The sequence below is a fragment of the Ambystoma mexicanum genome, chromosome 6p (assembly GCF_040938575.1).
Source record: "Ambystoma mexicanum isolate Mex_15411 chromosome 6p, UKY_AmexF1_1, whole genome shotgun sequence".
Classification (NCBI taxonomy): Eukaryota; Metazoa; Chordata; class Amphibia; order Caudata; family Ambystomatidae; genus Ambystoma; species Ambystoma mexicanum.
In genome coordinates, this window is record NC_090935.1 from 90,897,133 (window position 1) to 90,921,933 (window position 24,801).

The following is a 24,801-nucleotide window of genomic DNA, read 5'->3' on the forward strand; positions in this document are numbered from 1 at the left end:
AGGGAAACACACTTCCACTCACAGGAACGGGGACAAACAGCAGAAAAGGTCTACACTTACAACTTCTGCACCCCAGGTACACAAGGACAAACACAAGTCGTCAGATAGGGACAAATCTAAGACCCCTGTCCCTGTGACTTCACCCAGGCTCACCCCTCCCACTTCTTACAATATAAGATTAGAAGAGGAACCTCATCAGGAGGTTGTCATCCCCAGCTCCAGAGAATGGAGCACCGAGGACATAGACAGGTTGATGAAGAGAATGCCTTCCTTAGCTAATTTTTATGAAAAAAATCCACAGCATTTTCTTAGCTATACCCCTGACAATGCTACTCTCCTTCAGGTTCCAAGGACCCCCAGCCTCCTAATAAGACATCTCGGCTTGATACTCCAGCTCAGGGACTGTCTTCAGACCCTTACCATGTTCAGCCTTACCAGCAGTATGAGGATTACCCAGATGTTATGGTGCTGAACGACCAAATTGGGGTTGAGTATTATGGAGATGACGAGGGCCAGGAGGAGGAAGACTAGGCAGAGGTCTACAATATGGACTCCACGGTTAACAAGGAACCACAGTTTTCTGACTTACCTATAGATAACCAGCCCCTTCTTAATCCGGTCTTGGCGAAAGCTGCAGAGCACTTCCATATAGATACGCAGGGGGCGCAGGAAGAGAGGGACTTTGCAGAGGAGCTAGTGGGGGAAAAGAGACCCATTGCTCAAGCCATTCCTATTCTCAAATCAATCCAGCGTAGAATTGATCCTTCCCTTCTCAATCCTAATCTCACTAAGGCTGTGAACCCCAGAATTGAGAAGATGTTCAGGGCCGCCCAGTCAGACCCTCTTTACATAAGGGGTCAACTCAAGCCTGACTCCTTGGTAATCACGAACACCAAGAAGAGAGCAGGGACACCTCTATAATCATCAGAGGCTCCCCCAGACAAGGAGAGCAAAAGAATCTATGGTTTAAGAAGGAAAGTAGCCTCCACTTCTGCTTTCTAGGCAAGGAACGCCAACACCACCACTCTGCAGCTAAACCAGTGGGAGCAGGTAGCTGCCCTCATTGACTCCGCACCGGAACCACTAAAGGGTCAGTTGGCCCAGATTGCGTCGGAGGGTAGAGCCGTGTCCGGTTGCATTCTGAAGAGCACCTATGATGCCGTTGATAATACAGGACGGCTCATTGCAGAAAGCACTGTCATTAAGAGGCACGCTTGGCTAAGACAGTCGGGGTTTAAACCGGAGACCCAGGCAACCCTTATTGACATGCCAGTGGAACTGAATGTCTTGTTTGGCAAAGCGGTAGAGGACGCACTAAAAATTGTCAGACGAGTATGAGACTCTAAAGTCCCTGGGACAGTTGACTAACAAGCCCACTAATCAGAGGGAATAGTAACTTTTGCCGCTCACGCGGACAAAATTCCCAGAGGGGCTCCCATTATTCACAGGGACAGGGTACTTCATGGGGTGGCAACCAGCAAACTACCCAAAGTTACGGCAGAGTTAACAAGAGGGCCTGTGGTAGAGGTAGAGGCAGCTCCGGCAGAGGCGGCGGTACGCCTCCCGCAAAGCAGTGACGTTCCGCTCAGGGTCCCTTCTCATGCATCCCCACTAGGGGGGGCGCATTTCCAACTTCACCCAAGCATGGGAAGGGATCACATCGGACAGATGGGTGCTATCCACAGTGTCCGCAGAATACTGCATCGAACTGCTACAGCACCCCACAACCACCCTCCACGTCAAGAAAATATATTCACTGGACCACCAGAAGATCCTCCTCGAGGAAATCGTCAATCTTCTCGCAAAGGACGCGATAGAACTCGTCCCGGGCAACTAGGTAAAAAGTTGTGCCAAAAAAAGATTTGACAATGTGCTCAGTATTAGACTTACGCCCGGCAAACAAGTATGTCAAGCCCCAAAAATTTTGCATGACTACTCTCCAAAAGTAATCCCCCTCCTAAAAAGGGGAGATTACATGGCAACATTGGACATGAAAGATGCCTATTTTCATATTTCTATGTTCCCAGCGCACAGAAGATTCTTGCGCTTCATGGTGGACAGTCGGCACTACCAGTTCAAGGTGCTGCCCTTCGGTATAGCCTTGACTCCAAGGGTATTAGCCAAGGTACTGGCTGTGGCGGCAGCCCACCTATGCAGGGAGGCAATCCCAGTGTACCCTTACCTGGACGACTGGCTCATCACGGGGGAGACCCCAGCAATTTGCAGATCAAACATCCAAAGATTGATCGACCTCTTCGAATTGGGTTTCTCCATCAATGAGAGAAAATCAAGCCTGGTGCCAAGCACCTCCAAGCAGTTCCTAAGAGCTGTACTAAACATTCAAGAGAAGTTGGCCTTTCCATCAGAGGAAAGAATTTGGAATCTACTACTGCAAATTCTTCTATATCAGCCTGGTCACCAGATAAGGGTGCGCAAAGCGATGCATTTGCTAGGCATGATGGCGTCGTGTATTTACGCGGTATCCCACACGTGCCTGCACATTCGACCCATGCAAGAATGGTTGACGAAACTGTCATGATCTCTGCTTCCAAAAGGTCAGGGTTTTCCCAACTCCCTTGGAAGCAGATCCATAACCCAGGTTCCGAGGGCCAACCAGTCCCAATTGGGATCTTTTGGACCCAGTCCTGGCGCCAGTGGCACCAGGCTCATAAATGTGCCTAGTCCCAGCGCTGGAAGCGCCGGGCTCATAATGTTTGGGTGGACTTACCTGCTGCAGACCATGCTGCTTACTTGCCTGCCAGCTGAGCCTCTGATCCTCTTCTGTTTGGAACTACTTTTCCTGTTGGGTGGGGCAGGAGCCACTCCCTAGATTCAGAACACTGGAACTCTTCTGGAAAGCAGGAACTCTTTTCTTACCTAGGCGTGGCTGTGGAAGGAGACACCTAAGCACTACAGGAGGCTATTTAAACCACACCCGGTGGATGAATCTTGCTTTGCGTTATTCTGCATCCTCTGCAGCAGAACGCGTGTCTTCTGCATCGGATCCTGGGCCTAAGGAAAAAGGCTTACCATCCTGAATCCAGTCTTCAGCAACACCTATAAAGACAAGAAAGAACAGGTTAGCATTCCGGCATCTGAAAGACAAAGGCTTACCTACTCTTCGTGCGCCCCGGAGGTCTTCACACTGCATTCCGGCATCTGAAAGACAAAAGCTTACCGACTCTTCGCACGCTCCGGAGGCCTTCGGCGCTGCATCCTGCATCTGAAAGACAAAACAAGGTGCGTTTAAAGACATTGGGGAACTTTGATACTCACGTGCCATTACTCCTTTCCACATCAACCCCAGTGGGTATTCCGGCACCCTGCAGCCGCTCCGAACTCGAACCTGCAAAATAAAAGACAGTTAGAGCGCATCGTGAAGCAGGCAACAAGCGCTTACTTACGTACTTCCAGGCGCTTCTATTTATCATACGGACTCCATCTTCAACTCACTTCAGCCCGTCATCCGCCATCGCCGGAACCTGCAAAACAAGAGACATCATTGCTAAAGACTTTAAAGACAATAGAATTACTCGAAACTTACCGTTCGTGCAGTAAACGACGGACAGCAGTCCTCTGAAGTCAAGAGGCCTGCGCTACCGATCCAGTGAAGAAACTGGTTACAGCACCCTGCCCCGAGGCAGATGGAGAGCTCGGCATTCACTTACCTAAGACATCTTACTCTTGAAGTCAGGCATACAGTGCACAGAGGTCCAGCCCAAAGAGCCAACCGGGTGCTACACATCACCTTTGAAGATACGGTAGTCGCCCAGTCAAGACCGGCGCCTCTGCGAGAATCAGGTGAGCGTTACAGAAACAGTGGTCTCAGGCAAGTGGTCAGTGGGACGATCTAGTGGTCGTTTCGCCAACACTTGTACAAAGTCTTCACTGGTGGACAAGAGAAAACCTGTTAAAGGGGGGGAGGGGCGCTGTTGTGCACCAATCAAGATGGCCGCGTGATCTGTGAGTTCCGTGACTGGCGGTTTTCTTGTCTGTTAATCCTGTACTGGTGCGATACTTTGGTGGACCTAACTGATCAGTTTCTTTAACAGCTGACCTAGGGACCACCCGGTCCGAACCTGGAACAGAAACGGTGCAGGGAAGCTATAGATTGATAGCTTATGTTCCTGCGGCCACCCACCAACCGCCGAAATCCTACGCGACAAAATCAACGGACCCTGCTGGGAGGAGGGAGAAGCCCGTCCAGATCCGTGGAATCACCCTGCTAGCATCGAGAGGACACGTCGGAGGACCTACAGCTGCACCCACACGTCAGGGGAGCAGGACCCTCGAAGGGAGAAACACGAGTGTCGGTGCCCGGTCTGAGAGCGAGATGTGGCGCTTCCCGCATCCGCGGGATGTGTTCCCCGCGGGCCTGCCATACGGCCGCTTGAGGGAATGAAACAAGCCTCACCGCGGAGGTGAGCTCCCCCCCGGCACTAATACCCACTGCGGGAGGCGAGTGGGCTGATACGTGGTGGACTGCCTCCCACCCCCCACCCCCTCAGCGAGACTTCAACACCCGGGGTTGAGACGCGGTGCACCAACAGAATACTGGTGCCTCGCTCCTCCAACAGCGGAAGATAGAAGCTTACTGTGCCCGGCAGCCAAAAAGGTACGAGAGGGATAATTATTTTATTCACCCCTATTAACCACTGCAAGCCTGCATAGACATTTTAGTGACGTGCAGAGGAAGCACTACTAGAGGCTTAAAAAGCGCCTAGGGGACAGAGGCACAACGCGGAACCACAATACCCCGGGGGGGGGGGGGCACCCGCTAAACACCCACACTGACGGTGGCTCTGGGGCCCGGCGACCCGTCCTGTGTGAGCAACGGGTGGCGCTCTATGATCTGGGCCCTCATCTGATCCGGGCCCCCTGGAACCTGGGCTTGAGGCTCGTCCATGAGTCACCTTCACCTCTGGCGGATACAGTGAACCTGTGGGATCTTTCTCTCCCCCCCCCCCCCCCCCACTCTTACTTACCACCTTTGTCATTTCTGGGTCTTCAGAGCATTCCTGGGGGGGGTGAGACCCCGGAACACCAAACAATGCTGTGAGTGTACTGTGTCAGGGGGCGCGCACGCTTCAGCACGGCGTGGCTTTGGCATTACTAGACTCTATATCCTGATGCCTCCCCGGATCAGCCATCTGCCTCCGCAGCCCTTGTGGCATCTTACCTGGAACATGGCATATAATCCTGAGGCGACCACTTGTAGCTCACTGCTGCAGAGGTATGCATCCTGGGCCCCATGCCCACATTTAGCATCCAGTACCCGGACACCCGCAGCCCAATGAATAGTGGGGGTGGCACCCCCGTTCTCTCCCCAAACATCTGTTCTGCTGGTTCCTCGGGTGGTGGCCTTCCGGGTGGTGGACTCGGGGCATTTTACCGGTCCCTCAACTACTACGATATCTGCGCCAGGAGTCTCGCACGCGTTGGGGCCCTGGAATACCGCCAGCCTCTCCCCCATTGCGGTTCAGGGCCCTATTAAATGCATCCTGCATTCTGGACTACTGGGACTGTGCGAGGGTGGGCGTGTGGGCCCCGGTGCCCTCTTCCTTGATCCCCCACCCCCCCAGCTCTGGACATACCAAGCAAGCCACGGCCCTTGCTGAGCCACGTCAACTCAACCTTCTGCTATACCCGGCTATCCCAGATCCTACAGAGAGGCTGCTACCGCATTCTCCTGGAGCCCTTGGTAGCCACCTCTTTGCCAGCGCACAAAGCACTAGTCTACTAATTTCTGAGTCCCATTAGGCTGCCTTCCTGCACTCCTTTTGGTCACCTTAAGTCTCCCTTTCGCCTCAATCAAGCCTCCATTCGGCGCTATGACTAAGGGAACAGGGAAAAAACAGTGCTCCATCAATATGTTCGCCAAGACGCCGTCGAGATCGACTGAGAAGGCACCGGAGCAGGTCCTGACTAACCCAACACTGACTGACCCTCCTGACTCCCAGAGCATGATGGAATTCATCCGCGAGTGTTTCACCACACTCCACTCCAAACTTGACGACATGAATGGTACCATATCCTCCATCAAGGCCCACTGTCATGATCACTGCTTCCAAGGAGCTAGGACCAGCCCAACGTTCTTGGAAGCAGGCCCCTATCCTTCATCCTAGGCACCAGCCGGTCCCCACTGGGACCTTTTGGACCTTGTCCTGGCGCCGGTGGCACCAGGCTCATCAAAGTCACTGGTCCCGGCACTGGAAGCGCCGGGCTCATAATTTGTATGAAGATGCTTGGGTGGACTTACCTGCAGCAGACCATGGTGCTTACTTACCAGCCACATAGGAATCCTCTGTGAGCCGGGACTACTTTCTTACCTGGGTGGGGCAAGCTCCACTCCCTGGATACAACACTGGAACTCTTCTGGAACAGGGACTCTTTTCTTACCTAGGCGAGGCCGTGGACGAAGACGCCTCATCACTCCAAGGCTATTTAAACCACACCCAATTGATGAAACGTGCTTCGCGTTATTCTGCATCTGCAGCAGAACGCTCACCGTGCCTGTTCCAGTTTTCTTCTTTCCGATCCTGAACCTGCAAGAACAAACGCTTACAATTCCGGTATCCAGCCTTCAGTAGCACCTGCAAAGACAAACAGGTTAGCACGGCACCCTTCACGCGCAGCGCTTTCCTCACCTGATCCATCGGCAGCTACCATCTCTTCACGCTGCTCCTCCGCCTGTGAAGACACAAGCATAGTTATTCCTGTGTGGAATTACTTACCGGCACTCCGTGAATTCCGGTTTTCTTCAACGCTGCAATCCTGCACCTGAAAGACAAAAGAAGAGACATTAGACAGGTATTTTACTTACGCGCCATCGCGCCCGCCACAATAGGGCGCCTGCAAATACTCCGGCGTTTCCAGCGTCTCTTCAACACCCGAACTCACAACTGCAAGGGAAAAGAGACAGAGAGCTTTTGAAAAGCAGGCAACCGGCATTTACTTACGCATTTCCAAGCGCGTCATTCCAAGACTCTGGCTCGAACTTCGGCTTTCTTCACACCATCTTCTACCTCAAGAGCCCTGCAAGACAAATAGAAAAAGAATTATACAGAGCCCTGTTCCACATTAACGTGCCCACGCACCTAAAGACTGTAAGGACTTAAAAGGTGTCCGGAAACTCACTGTTCGTGCAGTTAACGACGGTAGCAATCCTCTGAGGTCAAGAGGCCTACGTTTCACCCAGTGAAGGAACTGGCAACGGCACCCTGCACCAGATGCAGATGGAGAGTCCAGCATTCACCTATCTAATGTGAGCACGTTGACCTTGGGGCTCCACGGAAAAGCGAGGAAGGGAAAGGGAGAGAGATAACCGACAACCCCAGATTATTAACCCCATATTATTTCACCTGCAGATATCTCACTCTTCGAGTTAGACACACAGTGCGAAGAGGCTCAGCCCCGGAAGCCAATCGAGTCCTGCACTTCACTTTTCGAGTCACAGACACCATCCTGCCAAGACCGGCGCCTCCGTGGGAATCAGGTGAGAGTTACACCCACATCGAGAGGACAGACGGCCGAGTGGCAGAGATTGAGACGATGGTGAGCGCCACCGAGGATAACCTGGGCTCCCTCCGTGTGGGTGTCTCTTCACTCTCCAGCCGAGTCCTTGAGGTCGAGAAGAAGAATGAGGACCTCGATTCCCAATCGACGTGAAATAAGCTTCACATTATCGGTGTCCCTGAGGATGGCGTCAATGAGCCGATGGAGGACTACATCGAGCGTACACTGCTGTCGCTCCTTGATTCCCCAAAACTCTCCCCGCAGTTTGCGATAGAGAGGGCCCACCGAGCCCTAACAACTAAACCTAAACCTGGTGCGCCTCCACGCCACATCATAGCCAGGGTCCTGAACTTCCGATATCGCGACGCCTTTCTCAGGGCTGCAAGAACTAAGGGCGAACTGCTGTTGAGGGATAGGGGGGTGCCAGAATACACCTATACCCCAACTTGGCTGTTCAACGGGAACGCAAGACCTTGGCGGTAATGAAGAGATTGAGACACCATGGGGTCAAATACTCCATGCTGTACCCTGCTAAGGTATGAATCGAACACTCTAACCAGGTGTGTTTTTTCACAATACCAGAGGAGGCCTCCAGGTTCATTGACAGACGCTTCCCTGGCTAAGCCTCTCGCTACCACATGTTTGACTGTTATGTCACCCTGTTGTGAGTTAACCAAAACCAGCTACCACCCTGTGTCAGTAACCTACGAGACTTCTATTCTCACCAAGGACGAATTGGTTCACCATTGTATGAACGTGCCATACCCATGCGCACAATATTCTACCTAAGTTACACATGACATTACTGGCAGGCACCATGCTTATCCTTAAATTGCCCCACGGTTCGGAGCATCGCCACCAGGCCGGTCCACAGGCCCCCGGCGTTGATGCCACTGGTTTGGATTTGGTTAATGGGATATGAGATTATCATTCCTCTGTTTTGGGGAGGGATGTGGTTGGGGGTGGGTGTAACGCTCACCTGATTCCCGCAGAGGCGCCGGTCTTGACTGGGTGAATGCCGTATCTTCAAAGGTGATGTGTAACACACGGTTGGCTCTTTGGGCTGGTCCTCTGTGCACTGTATGTCTGACTCGAAGAGTAAGATGTCTGCAGATAGAAAATATGGGATTAATGAACTGGGGATATTGGGTGCCTCTCTCCTCTTCCCTTTCTCTTCTCCTGTAGAACCCCAAAGGTTAACACCCTCACCTTAGGTAAGTGAACGCCGAGCTCTCCATCTGCCTCGGGGCAGGGTGCCGTAACCAGTTTCTTCACTGGATAAGGGTGCAGGCCTCTTGACCTCAGAGGACTGCTGTCCGTCGTTAACTGCACGAACGGTAAGTTCTGGGCACTTCAAATGTCTTAAGTCTTTTGTAATGATATCTCTTGTTTTGCAGGGTTCCGGCGAAGGCGGATGGCGGGCTGATGAGAGTTGAGGATCGAACCCACGTGAGGAATAGAAGCGCCTGGAAGCACGTAAGTAAGCGCTTGTAGCCTGCTTCACGATGCGCACTAACTGTCCCCTTTATCTTGCAGGTACAAGTTCGGAGCTTTAGCGAAGCTGAAGGGTGCTGGAATACCCACTGGATTCGGCGTGGGAAGGAGTAATGGCACGTGAGTAATAAAGTTGCCCAATGTCTTTAAACGCACCTTCTTTTGTCTTTCAGATGCGGGATGCAGCGCCGAAGGCCTCCGGAGCGTGCGAAGAGCTGGTAAGCTTTTGTCTTTCAGATGCCGGAATGCAGTGCGAAGACCTCCGGAGCATGCGAAGAGTAGGTAAGCCTTTGTCTTTCAGATGCCGGAATGCAGCGCGAGGCGTTGGTGACAGCCGATGGACCAGGTAAGAGATGCGCTGCCTCTGAAGACCGTAGTGTTAACCTGTTCTTTCTTTGTCTTTACAGGTGCTGCTGAAGACTGGATTCCAGGATGGTAAGCCTTTGTTCCCTTAGGCCCAGGATCAGAAGCAGAAGACACGATGAGCGTTCTGCTGCAGAGAATGCAGAATAACGCAAAGCAAGATTCATCCATCGGGTGTGGTTTAAATAGCCTCCTGTAGTGCTTAGGTGTCTCCTTCCACAGCCACGCCTAGGTAAGAAAAGAGTTCCTGCTTTCCAGAAGAGTTCGTGTTCTGAACCTAGGGAGTGGCTCCTGCCCCACCCAACAGGAAAAGTAGTCCCAAACAGAAGAGGGATTCAACTGGCAGGTAAGTAAGCAGCATGGTCTGCTGCAGGTAAGTCCACCCAAGCATTATGAGCCCGGCGCTTCCAGCGCTGGGACTGGGCATCTTTATGAGCCTGGTGCCACTGGCGCCAGGACAGGGTCCAAAAGGTCCCAATTGGGACTGGCTGGCACTCGGAACCGGGGTTATGGGTCTGCTTCCAAGGGAGTCGAGCAAGTCCTGATCTTTTGGAAGCAGAGATCATGACAGCGGGTTACATTGGGTGTTATGTTTATAAAAGGCTTGGCGGCTGCAGCATGGGCAAAGGCACGAGGTAACATTGGACCGATGGTGTTACAGGACTGCCAGACCGTTCCATCAGTCAACGGGGCCGCTGCTCCGACAAACATTGATCCTAAGCGAACATTGTTACACTGTTAACCGAAGATAATCTAACTTTTATGAGTTGTGAATGTGCGGGGTCTGGGTAACTACAAGAAAATGAGGCAACTCCAATTGCAGTCTGAACGACACTGGGTCAAAATCCTATTCCTGCAGGAGACACACGCTTGTACTGAATACTGTGAAAAAGTCGCCAAAACGTGGGGACCCCAAAGATACTTCACCAAATATTCTACCCAAAGTTGGGGGGGGGTCATGACCCTAATTCACAAGAGCTTCAAGTTCGATCGTATATCCTCGCAACTCGACCCCCAGGGCAGATATGTGCTACTCCATGCCACCCTTCAGAACAGAGAGGTGGTCCTGTTGAACGTTTACTGTCCTAACATTGATGATCCAGAATTTTATTTACATCTCGCGTCCCTCCTTGATAGTTTTCCCTTAATACCAATTCTGGGGGGTGGGGAGGGGCTTTAATACGATTTTTGATGTGGTCCTTGATGGATCCGGCTCCAGACCCAGTCAACTTACCAAAGCAGCCTATACGACATTGTCCTCTCTCCCCCTCGACTTGCACTGGTCGATGCATGGAGACTCCTTTCTCCTAATTCCCGCTCCTACTCCTCGGTACATGACTCCTACTCCCAAATTGACAGATGGCTAGTCTCTGATGTGCCGCCACTTTTTGGCTAGGCTTATCCGTTGCGAGCTTGGGGTCCCACATATTCTCAGGGCGGTAAGACCCGATGGCTCCCTAGCCACCTCATCGCAAGTTATCAACTCTGAATTCCTTTCCTTTTATGAATCCCTGTATACTAATGCGGACAGTGCCCCGACATCGGAGATAGATTTCTACCTTGACACCCTCCCCCTCTCGGTTCTCTCCCCTGAGACCATTGGAGCTCTTGACTCTTCATTTACCCCTGAGGAATTCTCAGACCCCATAGACTCACTTTCCTCAGGGAAGTCCCCAGGCTCAGATGGCATCCCAATTGAATTTTTCAAACGCTATAAATCGCTCCTACTTCCCTGCCTAATAGCCCTCTGGGAAGAATCGGTGGAGTCAGGAAAATGTCCCCCTCTCTTCACGAAGCCACAATAACAGTCTTACTGAAGCCCGGTAAACCCCCCCCACACACAATGTGGCTCATACCGCCCACTTTCGCTCATCAACTGCGATGCCAAAATCTAACTATTAGCTTTACGCCTGGCTCCTTACATGCCGCACATTATTCATCCTGATCAAGCATGCTTCATTCCAGGGCGCTCCACCTCATTGAACTTGCGCAGCCTGTTTAACATAATTAGCAGAATAAATTTGAATGTTCACGCAGGAGCCGCTACACTCGACATGCAAAAAGCGTTTGACTCTGTCGCATGGAAGTACCTCTGGCGGGTCCTTGAAAAATGCAAATTCGATTCCTCCTTTCTCTCCTGGGTTAGACTACTATACTCCGACCCGGTAGCCAGGGTCTGCACCGAGGACCGATGCTCTCCCCTCTTCCAGATTGCCAGGGGGACGAGGCAGGGCTGCCTATTCTCTCCCCTGATCTTCGCCAAAGCGATGGAACCATTAGCTGACATGCTACACCAATCCCACGTACATAGAGGCCTACGTACTGCGGGCCAGTCTAATATAGTGTCTCTTTATGCTGACGATGCGCTTCTCTTCATCCGTTCCCCCTCCAATTTGGCTCCGATATTGGAAGACGTTATCCGCTTCGGACACATCTCGGGGCTTAAAGTGAATTGCACTAAATCCACCCTCTTTCCGCTTACGGACTGCACTCCTCCGCCTCCTGATACCCTGGGGTTTGCTTGGGTTCAGTCAAAATTCACCTTTCTTGGCATAGAAATAGCCCGCCATTTCGAACTGACCTTCGAAGAAAACTATCAAAACTATCTTGCAAATCTTGCAACTAGGACACTGGGCTGGAGTAAACTGCCGATCTCCCTTGCAGGCAGAATGGGGATACTGAAGATGATAGTACTGCCCCAACTCCCGTACAGGTTCACAAACATCCCCTTATGGCCAGGTGAAGAGTTCTTTCGAAAACTGTCACGCACGATTAACACCTTTCTGTGGCGGTCCGCTTTAAACTTGGGACTTTGTCCACCCCATTGGAGGGTGGTGGCTTCAGTGCTCCTGACTTCAAGTACTGGCTGGTAGCGCAAGTCCAATTCACATCACACTGGTTCAACTCATTAGACCCCCCTCCACACGTCGGGCTTGAGAAACTTGCGGTTAGCGACTGGGACATTTGTTCCTTAGTTGTTCAACCCATCCCGCCAGCTCCGGACTCGCTTGACCCGGTGGCCTGTACGTCCCTGGCCCTAACAAAAGCATGGAAATTACTCGGCACCACCCACCCATTCCACAGCAACCTCCCACTCTGGAACTTCCTACTGGGGGTCCCACATGTTCCACCACTCGTGCGCTGTTGGGCCGAGGCAGGATACAAGCTGATCCGAGACATCTTTGAACAGGACAACTTCATTGAGTGGCCAGACCTCCCGGTGTCCCTGAGACAGACAGTCTATATAGCTTCAGTACTCAGCTCTTCGGAAAACCCTTAAACACAAATATCCTATGTTTCCGGTGATGCCATCAGATGACCCCGTAATTGCGGAACTAACCTCCCCCATGCCCAAGAGGGGTAAAGTATCCAGACTCTACACCATGGTTCAAATCAGATCCACCCCTGCATTCACCAAAATGAAACACGCATGGGAAAATGACCTCGGGCTGGAAATGACCGACGAACGCTGGGCAGATATGTGCACACGCATTCACAGGGTATCCTTCAACTCTCACTTCAAACTAATCCAGTTTAAGGTACTTCATAGGTATCACTATACCCCAAGCAGACTTCATCGCATGCTTGTTGACCACTCCCCAAGATGCCCCAGATGTGGCTATGATACTGCAGACTACATTCGCATGATCTGGTCCTGTCCCCACCTTATCCAGTTCTGGAGCTCGATATGCTCTACCATGTCAACTATTCTCGGGCACCCTATCACCCTAACTCCAATGGGATGCCTCTTCCATGACTTCCCCAAACTCTGTCGAGACTCAAAAAAACTGGCCGGCCTCTGCATGTTACTCGCATGTCCATTCTACTCTATTGGCTTCAGCCCACACAACCTACTCATGCACAGTGGCTCAGGGCGGTCACTTGGGCTTCAGACACCAAAGAATCCTAGTCCCTATTGCAGCCCACTTACTCAAGACCAAGAGATATTTGGCTCAGTTTCGATCTTATATGTCCGCATTGGACACTGCATCAGATACGGCATCTCCAGCTCCCACCCCCTCCCTTCCCAAATCCCCTCCCTGAACTGCTGTCTCCCCAATCCCGCACCCACTCTGCATGCAGCTCCCAAGTGTACAACCAACCTGTAAGCTGACTCTGTATACCTGTATTACCTGTACCTCTAATGTATTGTATGTGCCTTGTATGTTGCTCGTCTGTGTTTGTGCTGCCAAGCTAAATGAAAGTTTTTTTTAAAAAGAACTGTCAAAAGGGAAACACTTACGATCCGGAGGTACAAGCTATAGTCACTACAGACGCGTCACTGTCAGAGTGGGGAGCACACCTCCTCCTCCACACAGCTTAGGGTCTCTGGTCTCACTCAGTAGCCAAGAATCCTATCAATCTGCTAGAACTCCTGGCAGTCTTCAGAGCGCTTCGAGCATTCAAACCCCACCTGTTGAACCTGTCGGTACAGATCCTAACAGAGTACAACAGCAATGTTTTACATAAACAAACAGGGAGGGACTCGTTCGCCAAATCTGTCCAGGCTTGCCCAGAAAATTTGGACATGGGCACTCAGACGGAACATTTACCGGTCATCTCAACATGTTCCTGGAGATCTCAGTTCACTAGCAGACGCTTTAAGCAGAGATCCCCTCCCAGAAGAGCACAAATGACTTCTACACAGAGAAGTCATAGAAGACATCTTCTCACAGTGGGGTTTCCCCACTATAGACCTATTCGCCACAAGCAAAAACAAGCAATGCCCAGGATTCACATCCAGGTTCCCTCAGCCAGACTCGAGGTGGAGCGCCCTGTGGATGAACTGGTCAGGGATGATTGCCTAGGTTGGTAGCACATGAAGTGGCAGTATGACCAAGTGAAGAGCCGCAGAGGGGTAGGTGGGAGGGTTCGCATGTGAATCCATGCCAGACCCATGCGGGAGAACAACAGTTACAGGTAAGTAACTTGTTCCTTCTCCAGCATGGGGTCTGGCATGGATTCACATGCTCATGAATATAAGAATACATAGCAGTACACACATGCACAACCACAGGAGGTGGCAAAGGCTCAACATTAAGCAATACAACTCAACATTAAGCATCTCTTACCTCCTCATCAGGCTCACCTTAAGCGAACAGGTTGCGCAGCACTGCTTGGCCGACCCTGGACTTCTCCCTGGAATCCCGATCGACGCAGTAGAATCTTGTGAAGGTGTGCGTCGACCTCCACGTAGCAGCCCTGCAGATCTCCAGCAGGGGCACATCAGATAGGAACGCCGTAGTAGCAGCGATCGCTCTGGTCGAATGGGCTCTCGGACGGCCTGGCAGCGGTCGGTTAGCCAACCGGTGGCAGTGCATGATGCAGCCGGAGAGCCATCTGGAAATAGAAGACTTCGAGAGAGCCTTCCCTTGATTCACAGGTCCAAAGTTCACAAACAGCTGTGATGTCCTCCGAAAACTCTTTGTGCGGTCCACGTAGAACTTCAGCGCTCTAGCCACATCCAGCGAGTGCAAAGTCCTCTCGGCCGGCGACGAAGGAGACTGGAAGAAAACAGGTAACACAAGGGGCTCGTTAAGATGGAAGTCCGACGGCACCTTGGGAATAAAGGAGGGGTGCGTCCTAAGCACCACCCTCGAAGCATGGAAAGTCAAGTACGGTGCTTTGCAGGATAGGGCCTGGATCTCTCCCACTCGTCGTGCTGATGTAATGGCCGCCAGGAATGCAGTCTTCCACGACACAAACTTCATCGGTGCGGAGTGCATCGGCTCGAATGGGGGCCCCATGAGCCTAGTCAGCACCACGTTAAGTTCCCACGCCGGGGCTGGGACCTTCACAGGTGGGAATGACCGGAACAGTCCTTTCATTAACTCTTTCACCAGTCGATGGGACCACAGGGACGTCCGTCCTGTGGTTCTGGTATATCTGGAGATCGCCGCCAGATGAATCTTATTGGAGGCATGGGCTAGCCCAGCCTTTGCCAGCGATAGCAGGTACGGCAGCACCTGAGGGGCCGTAATCCGTAGGGGGTTGATCTTCTGTGCTCGGCAACAGATAGTGAACCTCTTCCACTTGTGACCGTAGCATTTGAGAGTCGAGGACGCCCTGGCCTTTGCAAGAACCTGTCTGCAGTCGGCCGGTATATCGTACCCTCCAAACTCTAGCGCTGCAGAAGCCAAGCCTGCAGGTTCAGCGATGCCGGGTCGTGGTGGAAGATGGCGCCTCCTTCTCTGGAGAGAAGATCCGCGTCCGCCGACAGCTTGATGGATGGGGACGTTGACAAGTCCAGAAGGTCCGGGAACCAGATCTGCCTCGGCCATGCCGGTGCGACGAGGATCATCCTGCACCGGGACCTCTTGAGCTCGTTGAGGAGTCGAAGCAGCAACGGTAACGGAGGGAACGCATACAGGTATAGGCCGTCCCAGGGGAACGAGAACGCATCGCCCATGCTTCTCGGCTGGGGAAACCTGCTGGCGAACCTCTGGCACTTCGAGTTCGTCGATGTTGCGAACAGGTCGATTTGGGGTTTGCCCCATCGTCGGAAGAGTTGATCCACCTGATCCTGACGCAGCTCCCACTCAGGACACGCGCGCAGCTCCCTGCTGAGAGAGTCGGCGATGGTGTTTCTTTCTCCTGCCAGGTGGAAGGGAACCAGGAACATCCCCTGGGTGACCGCCCAGTGCCACAGATCCTGTGCCTCCTTGGATAGGGCTGGGGATCTGGTACCTCCCTGCTTCCATATGTAAAACATTGTCGTGGTGCTGTCCGTGAAGATCCGCACCACCTTGCCCTTGAGCGACGGGAGGAACGATTTGAGAGCCCAGAACACGGCTCGAAGTTCCAGGATGTTGATGTGCAGGAGCTTCTCCTCCGGGAGCCAGAGGCCTCTTGCGTGGAGATCTCCGGTGTGGGTGCCCCAACCTTCCAGGGAAGCGTCCGTCGTCACCGTCTCCTGCTACGCCGGCGTCTGAAAGTCCTCGCCCGCCGTGAGGTGCGCTCGCACGCCCCACCACTGAATCGCCCGCCGGAACACCTCGTTGAGGGGGACCCTGTCTTCGAAGGTGCCCGTCGCCTGCGTCCAACGGGCGTCGAGAAATTCTTGAAGAGGGCGCATCCGTAGTCTGCATAGGCGCACCAGGTAGATGCAAGAGGACATCATCCCCAGGAGGGACTTGATGGACCTCACCCTGGGCACGTCCGTGGCTAGCAGGTGCTGCACTTTGCCCAGAATGCTCTTCGTCCGTTCTTCCGACGGTGCCGCCAGGCGCCTCACTGTATCGAGCTTCGCTCCCAGAAACAGGGCCACCTGCGACGGCACCAGGTGGGACTTTGGGTAATTTATGGCGAATCCCAGGTCTCTGAGTAGCTGGACGGTCCTCGCAGTGTGTTCGACGGCGAGTTCCCTCGTCCTTGAGTGGATGAGCCAGTCGTCCAGGTAGGGGTAGACGTGAATCCCCTGCAGGCGCAGCCGTGCCGCCACAGGTGCTAGGCACTTGGTAAAGACCCTGGGGGCCGACTTCAATCCGAACGGCAGTGCTCTGAATTGGTAGTGGCGTCCCTGGATGACGAACCTGAGGAACTTTCGGTGACTTCTGAGGATGGGAACGTGGAAGTAATCATCCTCCAGGTCCAGCGACGATAGAAAGTCGCCTTCCTCCAGCTGTCCCAGCACGTGCTGGAGGGTGACCATCCTGAACTTTTGTGACCTGATGTATTTGTTAAAACGACGAAGGTCCAGGATGGGGCGCCAGCCGCCAGTCTTCTTCCTGACGAGGAAGTACCTTGAGTACGCCCCGGAGCCTCTTCGGGACGGGCTCGATGGCGCCTTTCCTGAGCATCGCCCGTACTTCCAACAGCAGTTGCGGGATGTGATTTTCCTTCCTGGCCACAGGTGGCATGTGAGGGCACTTCTTCAGGAATTCCATAGTGTCCTCTTGCCAGGGTATCCAGCACCCAACGATCGGTGGAGATGGACTTCCACTCGCCCACGAACTTCGTCAGCCGGCCTCCCACCGAGGTGCTTCAGTGGGGGCCCGAGGCCACGGCCGGTTCAGTCCTGCTTGGAGGAGGTGGCCTTGCCGCCCTGGCCACCTTGCCGACGGCGGCGAGGCGCTCCCTGCTTGCCGCGACCCCTCTAGGCCTCCTGAGACGAGGAGCGTGCTGCCTGGCGGTAGGACGACGAGGCACTGCTGGATCTCTTGGAGGCCCCCCTGTCTGCCTCCAGAGCTCCAAAAGAGCCGTCGTTGCTGAAGGGCTCCTAGGGCGCGGGCCGTCTCCGTGTCCGTCTTTATGGCTTGGAGGGATTCGTCCACCGCCTTCCCGAACAAGTTGCTGCCGTCGAACGGCATGTCCAACACCCTGGTCTGGATGTCCTGACGGAAGTCGGTCGCCCGGAGCCAACCCCGTCGTCGTAGGCAAACTCCGTTGCCCAGCTGGCAGAACCCGGTATCGGCAATATCGGTTGCCACCGTTATGGCGTGGTCCGACGCCACCTCGCCTTCTTGAAGTATTTCCAGGGCCTTGGACCTCTTGTCGTCCGGTAGGAAGTCCAATATGGGGGCCAGCTTAATCCAGAGCTCCCTGTCGTAACGGGCCACGATCGCCAGGGCGTTGGCCGCTTTGATCGTCGCCGCCGACGAAATAACCTGTCGCCCCATGGCGTCCAACTTCCTTCCCTCGCCGTCCGGAGGGGAATTCGACGTTGAGGCTCCTGACCCTGCCGCTTTCTTCTTCGCCGCCGCCGAGACGACCGAGTTTGGCGTTGGCTGGGCCCTGAGGCACAGGGGAGCGGTCTCGGGGAGCCGGTACTTCTTCTCGTACCGGTCCCGTTTGGCTGGTGCCGTGGAGGGGTTCTTGAGTACCGACAGGCCCTCCTCCCAGATGTCATCGATTAGAGGCACCGTGATGACAGTCTTCCTCTTGGCCTCCAGGCGCTGATAGAGGAAACCTTCCTTTTTCTGCTCCTCAGGGCAGAGCTGGAACAATTCGGACGCCCTAGCTATCATGGCGTGGAATGAGCCAATCTCGTCGGGCGGAGATGCTCGTGCGACGGGAGATGGGAGACCCGTTCCGTCGTCGTCGCCCTCAGAACCCGTTGTCGAGCCCACCGCACCCTCATCTCCCGACTCGTGGGAGGATGAGGAGGGAACTGCAGGCCTTACGGGGGCGAGCGGAGTAGAGGGTTGGGTCCTCCGTCGTTTGTTCTGAGGACTTCCCGACGGGGCAGGTTGCGGGTCCTCCGACCTGGGCCGTGGTAATCTCATCCTTATCTCAGAGCATAAAGACTGGATCGCAAACAAAATGGCCGCCAAGCTATCCTGAGGCCTAGGTTCCGGCTGCGCCGGAAGGGAAGGCTGCTCTTCCTTGCCATCGTCGTCTTCCTCGGTTATCTCCCGAGGATCTTCCTTGTGGGACCGACCTTTTTCGAATTGTACTTTGAGATTCCTCGCGACCTCGGTCAGTTCCCCCTCCGAAGCTGACTCCGAGCTCGAGGAGGCTACTGTGCCTCCCCCCCCCCCCTTGTTCCATCATGGGGGCCATGACGATGGGTTGAAAAGAGGATTCCCTCCTTGGCGGCAGGGAACTCTTGTCCCGGAGGCAGTCTCCGCTGGCGGGGTCTCTGCCAGCTTGGCCAGAGTCGCCGCGATCGCCTCGATAGAGGCCTTTGCCTGCTGGGTAGGGGCCTTCACCACCTTAGGTGCGTCCTGGGCCTTCTCCTTAGGGGGAGGGGCAACGCCTCGCTCCCCCTCTCCCGAGATCGGACGGGGCTTCTCCCGAAGCTTACCCGGGGTCTCGGACTTCCTCTTCCCCGGAGCGCTGGCTCGTGGTTGACGGTGCCGGGGAAGGTGCGCCCTGCCTGGCGACCGAAGAGCCCGACCTTTCGGTGCTCCCGGAGCCAGCGGACTCGCGGCGCTTGGCCTGGTGTTGGGCCCCTGTCGCCGGGGCGCCCGCACAGGACTTGGAAGCCCGCTCGGACCCTTTCTTCTTCTTCTCACCCGTCGAGCCCTTCTCCAACCAGCTGGTGAGACGAGATAGACGGTCCCTCATGGTCCGCTCCGACAAGTTCTTGCAGAACTGGCAGTCCTTCTCTACATGAGTCTTGTCCCCATGAAGACAGTAGAGGCATCGCGAATGTTCGTCCTCCTTATACACATTCTGCAGACCGCATCCAGGGCAGCTGCGAAATAGCTTGGGTCCGGGTGACGAACTCGCGTCCTGGGCCATCTCGAAGTAGGCCGCGAATCTTCTGGAATCCTCCAAGAAGTTGATTCGACGAAATCTTCACCCTTGAGGGGCGTAGGAAAATCCTGCAACGGGTACCTGTTAACGGGAGTAGAAACGGTGGAGCTTGAGGCTCGATTAACCGAAAACATGTGAACATTTACCTGAAAAAGCGCGAAACACGCAGTAAAAGCTCGAGAGCTAAGCACGAGGACTCCAAACACTTGAACGTGCGGTAAAAATCTGAAGATGGCTGCCAGAGGCTGGGCTTAGGGAGATGGCAGTCATTGGCTGTGGTCAGTATGACGCAGAGATCAGCGATTGGTTACTACTATGAAAGACAGATCAGAAACGAAACTGATACTGATTTTTTCTTTACCGAGGATTCCCAGCCTGACGGGGAATATTCATGAGCATGTGAATCCATGCCAGAGAACAACATTTACAGGTAAGTAACTTGTTCCTTTTCCACCAACCCCTCTCATGAGGAAGGTGGTCAACAAGATGCACAGGGAATAGATGACGCTCATCCTAGTTGCTCCCATGTGGGGCGAGGCAACCGTGGTTCCCACACCTACGCAGACTAGCAGTGTGCAAACCCATCAGGCTCCCGTGCTGGTACAACCTACTTTCCCAGCACCAAGGTCAAAAAGTGCATCCTCAACCCAGCTCAATTAACTTAGCAGCATGGCTCCTACCACAGAGATGCATGGATATCCTAAAGTAATCTAGGAAACCAAACACGAGGCACTGTTACTTCAACAAATGGAAAAGATTTGTTATCTGGTGCCAGAATAAACAAATCAACCCGGTTGATTGCACTCCTTCCAATATTGTCATCTACAAGCTCCACCTGCTGGATGCAGGGTTGGTATTAAGGTACACCTGGCAGCGCTGTCAGCCTACACCACCTCCCATAACAATATTTTGTGGTGGAAAGTACCAGTGGTTAAAGCCTTCATGGAAGGGGTAAAGAGACTCCACCCTCCAATTTCTAACCCACCACCAGGATGGGACCTTAATGTGGTGCTTGCTAAGATCATGGGCCCACCATTTGAACCCATGCATAAAGCCAGTCTCAAACACCTGACCTGTAAAACTGCCTTCTTAGTAGCTATTACATCCATAAGAAGGATCAGTGAAATTCAGGCTCTGTCCGTGCAGGATCCTTTCTTTACTGTTCAGAAGGACAGACGGGTTCTACGAACACACCCTAGGTTCATTTCAAAATTCCACATTAACCAGTCCATTGAGCTCCGGCCTTCTTCCAAGAACCCAAAAGCTCTGCTTAGGTGAAACTACACACTCTAGATGTGCGAAGAGCGGTCCGCTACTATGTAGACAAGACCAGTCCGCTAAGGAAAACAGACTAACTGTGCCATCTCGAAGTGGATAGTCAAATGTATCCAGCTATGTTACTCCCTTTCTGAAAGAACTCTGCCCTTTATGCCAGGAGCCCACTCTACAAGAGGCACTGGGGCCACTCTGGCTTTCATTGCAAATGTACCTCTTGACACCATTTGCAAAGCAGCTACTTGGAGTTCTGTTCACACTTTTACTCAGCACTACTGCATTGACACTCATTCCAAGACAGATACCTAAGTGGAACAAGCGGTTCTAAGACACCTGTTTGCTCATGACCCTTCTCACATTCCACCTCCTTCTAACACTGCAAGCTAATCTATGCACAGCATGTGATCTAAGCAGATTCCACAAGCCTCAGAAGGGATACATTACTCACCGTAATCGTATTTCTGATGCTTGTATCTGCTTAGATTAACATGCGCCCACCCTTCCTCCCCTCTGATAGAAGGCGCATGGAGGCTTGTAATCTGATCTATCTGCTTGGATAATCTGTACTCGCACTACTCCTCATGCTACCTCATGTCAGATAAAATAGAATCTGAGAGTCCTATATGCGTGTGGGATCATGGGTACAGTGGACGTCACACTAGGGATGGTATTACTGGCACGCCCTGTGTCGAGATATATATATATATTGTTGCGAAGGGTCCACCCCCCCTGCATATATGTAATATATGTAACAATTTACCTTCACAATTCGGTCAATTGTGCAAAGGTCAATTCGGACCTTTGTGTTCGACCTATTTGGGTAATACCACGCAGAGTACTGTTATTGCAGATACCCATGCTGAAATTTTAGATTTGGCGAGTAGTAAAGATTGCTCCAAGAAAACAGAGAAAGGACTAGGCGTGCATAATGGGGAGGAACCAGCTGAGCATAGATAAAAGGAAAGGAGGAATAAAGCAGAAAGTCCCTGGGGCCTGGGAAGTTCAATCCCAAGGCAGGGAATGAAGCCAGAGAATGCTAAAGTCCCACACAAAGAAGATACTGAAGGAGGCATAGCGAAACGAAATCAGCAAGCCAAGCGGAGTGCCTAGAAAGTATCTAAAGGCGGTGGCTGACCCAGAGTAGGTTGACAAGGTGGTCCTTGAATTGCGCAGAGATCGTACCAGACCGGGCTCCAGAGCCACACAAAGAGATACAAGTAAGCAAATGTCTGAAGCGATTGTAGATGCAAGACCAGCCTGACCCCCACAGGAAGAATTGGCGAAACCGACCCGAGTCACGAGAGGTAAAAGGAATGGCAGGTGATCCAGGTGGGGGACAGGATGGAAGCAGACTAAAGTGTACCATGGGATCAACCTAGGTATAAATCTGAAGAGGGTGACTCGCGCTCTGGGTATTGAGTATCGGTGTAGATTGAACATATAGAATCTAGTTAAGATGAAGTAATCAAATTAACAGGAAATAATTTGCAGAAATCAAATGTATTCTTATTTGTTTTGACATTTTATTTATTTATTTAAAACCATACCTAAACAACAAGACATAATGGACAAAGTAGAAGCCTGTCCAGTAGAAGGAAATCCTTCTCGTGGAACCCTCTTTTTTTTTTTAAACAATGTTTTTTGGAGCCAGTTGCCATCCCAAGACAGCCTTGTAGAGGGTATAAAAGCCAGTCCAGGAGAAGGGAGTCATTCTCCTGGACCCCGCTTTTATTTTGAGCCTTTTTGAATAGTGATAGGGACAATTGTTTTGGACAATCTCACTGATGACGAGCATCCCTGTTATTGATTTTAAGTTGGAGCAAACACTGTACCATTAGGGATGGGTAGGCCTTTTTATTTATCATTTAAATAAAATATATCTGTAAAAAGGCCCCAAGTTACACCGCCTCCTTCATCGGACCTACCACACTGCTATGATTTCAATAATGTAAGAAAATCGGTGGGAGAATTGCCAGGGCCCAGTAGTTGGTAGTCTGAGGAATCGTTCTTTGAGTAAAGTGTGATTGATGGCATGATCAAGGGGGAGGGGGAACACTGGCTTCTGCGAATCAAGCATTTAGTGATTGTACAGAAGGATTTAAGAGAGCCGTCTGGTAAAGACCTGATAGACAAAATGATGAGAGCGGCAATAGATCTGGTGGGCTTCATGAACTTGCACAGACTTGTTATCTTCTCATACGAGAAATTGCAGGTTTTTGCACCTTGTATCAGTTGCATCACGGGAGAAAGGCAGGGAGAAGTTCATTCTAGAGCGCCATATTGCTGTTTAGCAGCGATGCTGACTGAGGTATGGACTTTGCTTTCTTTTTACTTGTATTGTGTATCTGCTTTGTATCTTTGTTGCTCTCTTGGGCCTTCGGACGTGTAGCGCATTACAAAAATTCAATAATAATAATCAATCATGCTGGGCTATCTCCTGCAAGTAAGGAGGAAAGGGCTCCATACATGGGAGTATGTAAATGTTAATCGCCTAGTCTGTTACCTTGCTCTCTTCAGCTTCTGACATTGAGACCCGCACATTTCCATCCTTACAACTTTCAAATGCTGGATGGAAGAGACAAGACAAGTTACCTGCACTTCATATGATGCACTTACATTTGATCCAAGGTGCTATATCCCTGCAAAGGTCAGGGTCCGCTGAGCATGAGCGATCCTGCTCCTTGTTCACCAGCTATGGTGAGCAACCTTCACAAACTAGCCTGATTCCCCCAGTATTGCCACATTAAAATAATTTATAATATTTGCCCGGATTGCAGCCAGCCCATTTTTATATGCACTCCTTTATTTAATTAGTTTAGAGAGTGTTGTGTACGGGTTTGCTTTTAATGGAAACTAGCAAGACTGAAAGCACAAATTGCTGCCTATTAAGAAAGATGTTGAATGTTCTTTGCTTATGTTTGTCTTGTTTTTCCACCTCACAGGCCCGACAATGAAGCTGAAGCGCCCTACCGTCTCCAAGATGTACAAGGAGGTGATTGACAACTTCTACAAAGAGTCTGCTCCCTAATAAAGGAAGAGGGTTTTCTACAGGCAGAATAAAATGGATTGTGCTGACATATTGTCAAGAGATTGGCCATGTTCACTGTGTTTCGGCATTGTACGCACCCTACCTGTTGCACACAACTTGGGGAAATGGAGGGATCTTTCACCTCTCAAGCAAAGTTGGACCACTTCATCAAAGAGACTCCCCATCGCCCCCTACCTCTCTCCAGCCCTAAATGTTCCCTGTATGTGAATTGATTCAATTGCCTGTTAGGCTCCCCGACGCTGTTATTACACTGTTATGAACCTGATGGGTTTACAATCCATTGCACAGATCGTCAGAATAAGCGATTTTACAGATTGGGGATAGGAAAGTCTTTTTTTGATTTTTTTTCGAATAAACAATTTGCACTTTTATAGCGATTATATCTTTCATGATCCCTCCTGTCGACGTTTATCTGTTGTCCTTTTTGTAATCTACCCTAAAGAGGGTTTGCTTTGAGTGGTTATTTTTGTGGTGGTCCTTTTGTTCATAGCGCCATAAAAATGCCAACCGTGAATTGTTCATGCCCTTCATGTACCCAGCTGGTTTACCACATTGGAATTGTGTGGTGGGTGATGCTTCTGAATCTGATCTTGCTGGACTAAGATTATGTGCAGTACTTGGAAGGGCACCCCAAAAAACTGGCGTCACCATTACTTCTGTGTATACCAAGGAAGTAGGACTTTTGCTATTGCCCGGCCTACACATTGCTGGATACTGCACTGAGGGGGTTGAAACTTACCCACCAGCCGCCAGATGGACTTTGAGCTGCCCTGGCTTTACACCTGGTAATTAATTTGCAATTGGTGCGTCTGTCATTTTAAATACCTTGCTCTGTCTTTTTATGACCAACAACGCACATAATTTCGAATAGTCTAAAAACGGTGTTGAGTAGTCTACTTCTTTCT

General features: G+C 51.9%; 1 protein-coding gene across 5 annotated transcripts in view; it reads left to right on the forward strand.

Moving 5' to 3' along the window:
- LOC138511228 (long-chain-fatty-acid--CoA ligase ACSBG2-like) overlaps positions 1 to 24,267 on the forward strand; it is a 1,364,724-nt gene extending 1,340,457 nt beyond the window's left edge. For all 5 annotated transcript variants that reach the window (XM_069626768.1, XM_069626770.1, XM_069626769.1 and 2 more), the window contains one exon: positions 23,790 to 24,267. In XM_069626768.1, coding sequence (XP_069482869.1) covers positions 23,790 to 23,875 — 86 coding nt within the window. In that variant the 3' untranslated portion in view covers positions 23,876 to 24,267. The remainder of the gene's footprint in view (positions 1 to 23,789) is intronic.
- The last annotated feature ends 534 nt before the right edge of the window (positions 24,268 to 24,801 follow it).